At 45.7% G+C, this 10,000-nt stretch overlaps 1 protein-coding gene across 4 annotated transcripts in view; it reads right to left on the bottom strand.

Annotated features, from left to right (window-relative positions):
• The window catches only part of cacna2d2a (calcium channel, voltage-dependent, alpha 2/delta subunit 2a), a 195,085-nt gene that overhangs the window by 72,124 nt on the left and 112,961 nt on the right, over window positions 1-10,000 (bottom strand). For 2 of the 4 annotated variants that reach the window (XM_031568289.2, XM_031568290.2), the window contains exon 5: window positions 8,300-8,344. The exons of the other annotated variants lie outside the window; for them this stretch is intronic. In XM_031568289.2, coding sequence (XP_031424149.1) covers window positions 8,300-8,344 — 45 coding nt within the window. The remainder of the gene's footprint in view (window positions 1-8,299; window positions 8,345-10,000) is intronic. 4 annotated transcript variants of the gene reach the window in all.

The following is a 10,000-nucleotide window of genomic DNA, read 5'->3' on the forward strand; positions in this document are numbered from 1 at the left end:
ATGATATATCATTAGACTGACCTGAAGTCTGATTTTAAATGGCCTTACACAATGACAAAACGATCAGGACAGAGCATTGCTTTGCATACCTTTTTGGCTTTTCTAACATAACATTATTTGGATGGCCATTATTTGTGCATTTATTCAGATGCACTCGGCAGACATTTCTCTATCCGGCTCGATCACATATTCAAAAACATAGTTATGAAGGATGAATGACCTTGAGCTAGCATGCACATGGCTACTGAGTAATGAGTGAATTCCCTTCATGCTCCTCATGTGTGTGTTTGTGTGTGTGTGAGTGTATAAATATATATATGTGTGTGTGTGTGTGTGTGTGTGTGTGTGTGTGTGTTTGTGTGAGGGGAGATGTGACTGTAGAGGCTGCGTGCGAGCAGAATTATCTTCAGAATCTTGAGCAGCAGAGGGCATGATGCGCCCAGTCCAGCCCAATGCAGGATGATTAATAGAGCAAATTAGAGAGGAAGACAGAGAATGACAGAGACAAACAGGCGAAGGGGGGACTGAGCTGAAAACGAGTGTGACAAAGATCGACTGAAATAAAAAATATACAGAAAGGGGGGGGGGGGGGGGGGGGAGTACAACACAGGCAGCCACGGCGAGATGGACAGAGAAACTGAACAGAGGGTTTGGGATTTGGATGTCAATTGATTTAAATGTGCTTTTTATCAGCTGTCTTCAATAGCAGCATGCCTATCTCTCCTGTTGCCTGGCCGCTTGCTTAGTTGTGCAGGCAAGCGCGGCTTTGGGAGACGCTTTCAAACGCTCCTTCACAGGACGGCCACGGCCAAAGATAATGCAGACGGCAGACAGAAAGCACACAGCCGCAGACCCGGCCCTTTCTCTTTCGGCAGGCTGCCTTTCATTTGTTTTCAATGCGCTCGCTCTGCTGTCCGCAGATAAAACGCACAAGAGAAATCTGCAAGCGGAGCAGTTGGTGAATTAAGTTTGGCAGTATAGAGGAGAGATTGTTCTTCTTTAAAGGGAGTTTGGTGGAGTGGATATTGTTTTGGTGGAGTTGTGTATTTTGTTTGAATGAAACTGCTTTATAGTTAAGTTTAGATGTGGCGGATACAGGAATGGGGGAAGATGTAGCCATCCGAGTGGAGAGAATTGGATGTATACTATAGAGTAAACAACACTATGGACCCCATAGGTTAAGCACTTGCCTCTGGGTACTCTGGGTCAGCATGGTTAGCAGCTAATCTCTACTTTCTGTTTCTTCCTCTTTTCATTTCTGCCCGTTACTCATTCATCACAGGTATTTACTTTTTTGGCTGACAGACTATGACTCAAGGGTACATTTAGAACTACTATATGTTATATTTGTATTCTATATGTATACTACTACATACCAGTATGGGTACGTCTATATTTGACTTGACCTCAGCGTTACTCTACTAGTTCTCATAGCCTCGCAGCCACAGCTTTTACTGAAATACAGCATTTATTACTGAAGTTTCTTCCTGTGATAGTGCTAATGGTGGACATAGTCACAGGACGTGAAACTAGACCACAAACCACGACAAACTGAATTACCAAAACTACTGAGGTCTACAGAGGCCAGCTTTGGTACTTCAAACTGAAAGAGACAGTACATTGATAGTACTGTCTGGGCTTTTGTAATATGCAGATCAAAATATGTTTTTGTCTCACTTTAGATCACATGGGGATGATATTAAAGATCCATTCAAGGTGCACACAGGTCAAAATGTTGTCTTTGGGGCATTGTGGTGGAACAAAAAGCTCTCTCTTTTTTAGCAAGAATGTAGTCTGAGTAAAATTTAAGCACAGTATTAAGTGATTTAGAACAATAAAATCCTCGCCTGTTTCACCCTCTCCATGACTAATGCTAACTGCACTGACAAAAATAACACTACCGTGAAATCTGGTAAAACCTTAGCAACCACCTACAAGCCTCATGTCAATATGTGAAATCAGGCATTGATGATGAAAGCCTTTGTGAAAACTGGATTTACTTTTTGTTTTGATTTTGTCGGATTTAAGTTGGATTGAAATTGGATTTTAAATGGCATAACATTCGACACAAACAGCTTTGGCACGTTATTATCCTTGCGGTTTCATTTAAATCGAAATATTCCTGTTGTATTGATTACAGGGCTATTGAAGTTTAATCATAATGCCGTCCTTTGTCCTGTCAAAACCAATCATTTCCTTTCTAAAAATAAGTTACCGAGATGCATCAAAAACTATTACCTGTGGGAATGGAGAGTCTTATACTGGACGACAGCAATCAAAGGACTGGTACTCGGTCACTACGTGCTACACCGCTCAGGTGGATCAAAGGACTGGTACTCGGTCACTATGTGCTACACCGCTCAGGTGGATCAAAGGACTGGTACTCGGTCACTATGTGCTACACCGCTCAGGTGGATCAAAGGACTGGTACTCGCTCACTACGTGCTACACCGCTCAGGTGGATCAAAGGACTGGTACTCGCTCACTACGTGCTACACCGCTCAGGTGGATCAAAGGACTGGTACTCGGTCACTACGTGCTACACCCTTCAGGTGGATCAAAGGACTGGTACTCGGTCACTACGTGCTACACCGCTCAGGTGGATCAAAGGACTGGTACTCGGTCACTACGTGCTACACCCTTCAGGTGGATCAAAGGACTGGTACTCGGCCCCTACGTGCTACACCGCTCAGGTGGATCATTTGGGGTGTGAATGTGATGCATGGAAACCTGTCTGCAGGCCTCAGTGCATTACCTGTTTCCACTGCCTCTACCACATCCAAAGTATTCATGGTGTATAGCGTCATTTTTAATTAAAAGTGGCCGATTTTATGACGCATTACCTGTTTCCACTGCCTCTACCACATCCAAGTATTCATGGTGTATAGCGTCATTTTTAATTCAAAGTGGCCGATTTTATGACGCATTACCTGTTTCCACTGTCTCATGGTGTATAGCGTCATTTTTAATTAAAAGTGGCCGATTTTATGACGCATTACCTGTTTCCACTGTCTCATGGTGTATAGCGTCATTTTTTTAAGTGGCCGATTTTATGACGTAGCATATGCTAATCTACGTTGACAAATCAATATCTGCAATGAAAATGCAAATAGGACATGGCTTTATAGGCAACGTTCATTACTAGTTTACATGAAACAAGTGTGTTACACTGGCATTTATTGTTACTAATAGAGCTGGGATAATTGCGGCTGAGGTCTAAGCATTTTGCCTTCCTCCAACTGCTCCGAATCATTTGTGTTCATTCAGCCTGTTTCGTGTCCTTTTCGGGGATTGTTTATTTACATATTCATGCCACAGCGGCAATTACAAGGAATATGGGAATGAGAGTGCAACATATAAACAATCAGCCAATTATTCATTCAAAACAAGGGCTGTAAATACAGGATGTCACTAGACATTTAGTTTGCACCGAAATCCCATCACAATTAAATTAGGCTTACATCAAAATAAGAAGGTAAACACAATGTTTTCCTGGGGCCTGTACATTTGGCTATTCTCGTTGTTCAATTAATTAGGAGGCTTTTATCCTTTCAGCCTTTCTGGTCTCTGCACACACGGCCTTCCTGACCCGCATGTCCCTGGCCGTTTTAGTCGGCAAACATTTACAAGCACTCATTTATTTCCACGCTTACGGCTTTTTCCCCCGTTTCACCCAGAGACAGGTTGAGTATGTACAGTACGTGTCACACAGAGCATGACTCTACACCAGCATGAGCATATCTGAGTCAATGCATTTGATGTATATAGTACAGTCAACACAGTAAATACAGTTATTGATATTTTATCATTATTACGAGTTCGTTTTAAGTTCGGATGGTTTAGGAGCAAGCCTTTAATTATTAGGTCTGCACTGCACTGCTTTGACTGTGCCAAAATGTTATCCATTACTTTTTAATAACTGCTCTGGAAACTATTCAATTCAGAAAACCCTTCTGGGTTTACTGTGTCAGTACAGTCATTCAGTGGCACCAGTGACTCTCCCATTTCCACACCCTCCTAAAGGAGTCGGCATCTTGGTGATCCAATACCTTTGGATGGGCTGGATCTCAACCAGTCATATTGGTGATTCATCATCAGCATGCATTGCAAAAGTAAGACTGTTCTATTGAGGTTGCAAACACATTAACAGGATATCACGATATCAACGATAAGTGATACTAAGAACTGATGTGGCTGAAACTCCCTCTGGGCTCTCTAGATTAAATCATTTAGCATCTTCAGCTGAATGGCTACGCAGATGCCAGTAACAAAGCCAGTGCTATCTGCCAGAGAGGACAACACCCCTCAGGTGCTCACCTATCTACTACCTATTTTCTGGTATACTATTGTCTTAGGCACACAATTACATTAAAGAGTACAATGCATATGTCAGTTCCCAGCAAAGCTAGTTTGACATGTGTTCGATATTCAATCATGCCATTACTTATGAAACAAATTGCCGGAACATTATGAGTCTGTGCCCAGACTGGTAACCATAGCAATAAGCATCACTGCGGTCCCTCACAAAGTAGTTTTGTCGTGCATGTCACCTGCGTCACGAGAAGCACAATGCTGCACTGGACTTCCGTGACTGCACAGCTCTATCCCCTCTGCCCACGGCCCAATGTACAAATGGAGCAGAGGTTATGACTATTCGTCTCTCTCTAATTTTATACTCTTAGATAAGACAGACATTTGAATGCTATTGATTCGAGTGCATGGGAACCCCCTTAATTCTTGAAGACAGCATAAAGATAAATGAATGGTAATTTGGAACTGCTGAACCAGTTTATGAACGTATTTTCATATGCTCGTGTTACAGTTTCCTTTGCCTAAATGACCCAAGACCACTTTTGGAGCCATTCATTTTGGAGAAAGAGAGAGAGAGAGAGAGAGAGAGAGAGGGAAGATAGATAGAAAAAATCAACACGGGAAAACAAGAAACAGAGAGAGAGAGAGGGAGAGAGAGAGCGAGAGAGAGAGAGAGCTTCCCAGGGGAAACATCCGATGCGTCATCTGCACCATCTCGCCGGGATCGCAGCCTTCTGGCGACAGACACGCTATCAATCCCAGAGTTCCCTGAGCCGCGGTCGGGAGACGGCAAACAGCTGGCCATGGGAGCCCATTAGACTACCTAATGATGGGAGTGCTCACGCTGGAGGGGGCTGGAGCAGGAAGTGATGGCACGGATTGGGGGATGCCAGGGAACGGCCGCTGGCAGGACAGAAGAAACAAGTGGAGGATGCAGAGCGGGCACGGAGAAAGGGGGGTGATAGGAAACAAATGGAGTGTGATGGGGGAGAGCTGGTGATAGGGGGGTTGGAAAAGCTTAGGGATGAGGGCAGAGAGAGAGAGAGAGAGAGAGAGAGAGAGAGAGAGAGAGAGAGAGAGAGGAGAGAACATAATGAATCAACAAGTGAAAGAAAAGGAAGAGGAGGAAGGCCAGAGAAAAGGGGGATGAGAGAAGAGGGAAGAGGAGAGAGGAAGTAGGACAAAGGAAAGGAGAGAAGAAGGGATGAGAGCAGACAAGAGAAAGAGGAGGTCGGAGACTAACAAAAACAAAAATGTAGGGACAGAGGGCAGAGGAGATAAAGGAGGAGATAAAGACAGGAGAAGAGGAGAGTTAATGAGGAGGAGGGGAGACATCAGAGAGGGGAGCAAGATTACCTGAGGGGAGGAGAGGAGAGGAGAGGAGAGGAGAGGACACCGGGATACAAAACTGTTGCTACATTTCAAATCAGCCTTTTGCTGTGGCTTCATTCAAGCAATTTCTCTACTTATTTAAGGTGGGACAGCACAGGCATGCTAATCAATAGCTGGAAAGCAAACCGCCGTCTAACTGACCCCATTCGGAATAAACCCCACACTCTTTGCTGAGTATGTGGCCATGAATTATAGATGAGTTATGAATGTGTGTGTGTGTGTGTGTGTGTGTGTGTGTGTGTTTGTATGTTTGCGTGGTTGTGTTTGTCTGAGTGACTGTTCTCAGACCTGCTGTTGTGAAACGTATGACGTAAAAATTGAATTATGGTGGAAGCAAGTTTCCTTTTTTTAGGAGTAGTTCTCAATCCTGTGTGAGAACACACGCTCCTTCCTCACGGGCACGAAGTGGCCTGGCCCGTGAGGCTGTGAGCATTACAGTGCGGTTGTTTGCCTGCCCGCAAAGGGTGAGAGCGTTTGACCTCGTCTCGACCTCTCTGACCCCTGGCTCGCTGGGGCGGCGCGGTGGCGAGACGTGGGTCGCAGGGTGGGGGGGGGGGGGGGGGGGGCGTGTCACGGGGGAACGGCCTCTCCCCGACCGGCTTTAATGATGAGCGATGTCCTCCAATTAGACGTGGCGACAGCCCCCGGAGCACGCCGCCATTAATCACAGCCCCGCGACGGCCAGGAGGAGCAAAATCACACTTTGATTTATGGCTCCCCCTGCCCCGCGCTTTTCTCCTTTCCTCTCTTCCGCTCCATCTTCCTTCCTCGTTCACTCTTCCTCTTTTCTTTTGTGCCCCCGCTGTGCGTGCCAGGGCGCGGCAGGGGGGTGCCCAGTCTATCAGCTCTTGTTTGGACGCTCAGCTGTTTTGTGGCCGTGACATTGCACTGACCCACAGGTGACTTTTGAGACGGATTAAAACTGTCGAGGTTCCTCCGGTACTCGTTTGGAGTTTTAGCATATTCCCTAACTTCCTGAGGGTCTGAGGGTCTGTCCACACTCTGGGTAGTTTGTCTTTCAGGTACAACATTAGCGAATACCCTCGGAGGTGAATGACACTGATGGTGAAAAAATTGCTGCTGAACTCCATGCGGTAAGGTGGGAATTCCTATCCCAGTACATTTCTGTGTATTCATTTTGAATAATCATCTTATTTCATCCATGAGGAGACATTATGGAGTTTCTGTCTAAAACGAATGAACTAATGATGTATTTTTGAAATATTATTTAGAGAAGCTGCTCTTATAATTTTTTTACGGTCTTAGGACCCAGAGCACAATACTACACAGTGAGTAGCCTGAACAGCGACATGTTTATCGCTTCTTCACATCATGACCCTATGTCATGAACGTTAATTAGAGGGTGTTATAAAAACCTGTGAGAAAATCTTACCTTAAAAAATGTATTATAATGTTTATATTTGTGTAATGTCTTTCTTCCGTTTGTGTTAATAGTCTTAAGAGTAACATGTTTCTAGGGTTTCACAGGGTTGTTATGGCAATGCCACAGCGGGGGACAGAGACTGCCCTTCAAAGTAACAGGCCGCCAACACGATCCCATTCCTTAACAACAGCACTTAGACATGCCTGCACTGTACTCTCATATGCCACTACAACCACCTCAGAGAAACATTAACAACCTTAAAGTCAATATCTACTCATTGATCACTGCCTCTAAAAGGCCCTAGATGTCACCCCACCGCGTGAGATAATGGTGGTGGCTGTCACCTTTTTTGTGTTTTACTGTCTGAAATCCATCCGCTACGAAAGACTGCTGTCTTGTACCACTGTATGTATTGCCGTGTTAATTCCGTAGTAGTTCATGAACAAGTGCTCTTCTGTCGTGAAACATGCAGAGTGGAGAGCTAAACAGAGAAATGGTAGACTAGGCACTCAGTATGGTTTCAGACCCGAGATGTGTTCAGCCACAATCGATTTATTTTTGTTTTGTGTCTGTTTGCAAGACTGTTTGTGATTGAGTATGCACTGAAGACATGACTAGGAGTACGGTGGCATGCGGCTTCACTAGTGTAGTACATACTTTAAGGGCACTCAGGCATGACGAAAGGAGTCTACCTGTTTCTACTACAGCCGACAGTGAGGGTGTGGATTAGACGGCAGACTGCAGTTTTGTCATCGTGCATCTATGCAGTCAAGATAATCTGTTGGATTTATCTGGTGCATCTTGGGCCTCCCAAAGGAAATAAAAAAGAACATAAATAAGAGAAGAGAGGAAAAGAAGGGGGGGGGGGTAGAGGGGGGGTGCGGATCTACACTGAATTAGAGTGGGAGGTGGGATCGTGGGAGGTGGGATCGTGGGAGCAATTTGGGGCATGGAAGCGTCTCCTTCAAAAATTAGAGGGAAGTATAATGGGGAGGTCAGAATTACAACACACACACAGACACACACACACACACACACACACACACACACACACACACACACACACACACACACACACAGACACACACACACACACACACACACACACACACACACATGTACCTGCAAACACGCACACACACACACACACAATCACAGGCAAAGACGCAGACACACTCACATACACACATGCTGTATACACACGGCACTTACGTAATCAGCCTCTGCTTTGGAGTCATAATAGGAGATGTCAGACTCCTGCAAGAGAACAGAGGAATGATGGATGATTAGAATGAGGAAGTGGTGATAGAAGATGCTGTGTGAGAGCAGGGCCTCACACTAGGCTGGCGGGCGGGCGAGCGGTAGCATCTTGCATCTCAAAACTCCTTAACCTTCTCACACCATTAAACATGGTTTGACCTGGAACAGTGAGAACACATAGGAGCTCCCGTGTATTGTATTCTAAAAATACTGAATACACACATGAAACATGACCATGAACATGAACATGAATGCCTGCCATGTTAAAACTCAAGAGTCTTGCAAAGACACATGCTTGTATGTAGGTCTTCGCTGTGCTGGCAGCCTTGACTGAAAAATGTCTGCTAAATGGTTGTAAGTACACCTTCCGTGTAATTGGCCCACTCTACCATGTCACTGCCTGCAGGCTTGGACTCTGCATGTAGAACATTACGTTAAACCTGATAAAATGCTAAGTAGTTAGGCCTAACTGAACAACTATTCTGTAACGGTACATGCCTTGAAAACAAAATAAGAAAACAGTATACTCTCTGTGTGTGTGTGTGTGTGTGTGCGTGTGTGTGTGAGCTTTAAAAAAAAGTTTTTGAAGAAACCTTAGAAATGTCATGTTCTCTAATACGATGTGAGCATGTAGGAGATGGAACGAGAGGTCAGCCAAGGCATGCGTTTGGCTGCCAAGGTCTGTGTGGGGGTGGAATGTGCAAATGCAAAGTGTATCAAATCTTTTAACAGTACAGCTCGGCTGTGCAGGATTCGGCTGAATTTCAAAGTCTGGCACAAACTCCAGCCGTATCTCATACCCAATCCCCACCAGCCTAAGCCCCACATGGCTGGCACTCTCAAGGGCGGCGGCAGCATTCTCTCTCTCTCTCTCTCTCTCTCTCTCTCTCTCTCTCTCTCTCTCTCTCTCTCTCTCTCTCTCTCTCTCTCTCTCTCTCTCTCTCTCTCTCTCTCTCTCTCTCTCTCTCTCTCTCTCTCTCTCTCTCTCTCTCTCTCTGCTCCTTTATTCCACTTGTCAAAGTGTGACTGGATCACCTCCAGAGAGCTGGGCTGGGCTGGGAAGGGGAGGGGGGGGGGCACGCTCAACATTGTACACATCACAAAATACACCAGACCACCAATGTCACCGTGGCAACAGCCAGGACAAGATGGCTGGCGGCCACGGTGGAATGAAGGGGAATTCTTTGAGGGCTAGAAGCCCGATGCGACCGAGAGGAGAGGAGAGGACTGGGGTGGGGTGGGGTGGGGTGGGGTGGGGTGGAAGAGGGGTGCGGAGGGGTGTTTGCTTAAGAGTCTCAGGCTTCTCTCCTCGGAGCAGCTCTCTCATCCCATTTAGTGTGGCCTCTGCAGCTTCCCCTCACTGACACTGACACAAGGGCAGAGAGAGAGAGAGAGAGAGAGAGAGAGAGAGAGAGAGAGAGAGAGAGAGAGAGAGAGAGAGTGTATTTGATTTGCTGTGTGGAGAAAACAGACAGAGACTGAGACCAAATGTGAGAGTGAAGGAGTGTAGAAGACTAGAAGGAGATAGAGTTTGTGTGAAGAGTGAAAAGGACTGACAGTGTGTGTGTGTGTGTGTGTGTGTGTGTGTGTGTGTGTGTGTGTGTGTGTGTGTGTGTGTGTGTGTGTGTGTGTGTGTGTGTGTGTGTGTGTGTG

Source organism: Clupea harengus, chromosome 5, assembly GCF_900700415.2.
Source record: "Clupea harengus chromosome 5, Ch_v2.0.2, whole genome shotgun sequence".
Lineage (NCBI taxonomy): Eukaryota > Metazoa > Chordata > Actinopteri > Clupeiformes > Clupeidae > Clupea > Clupea harengus.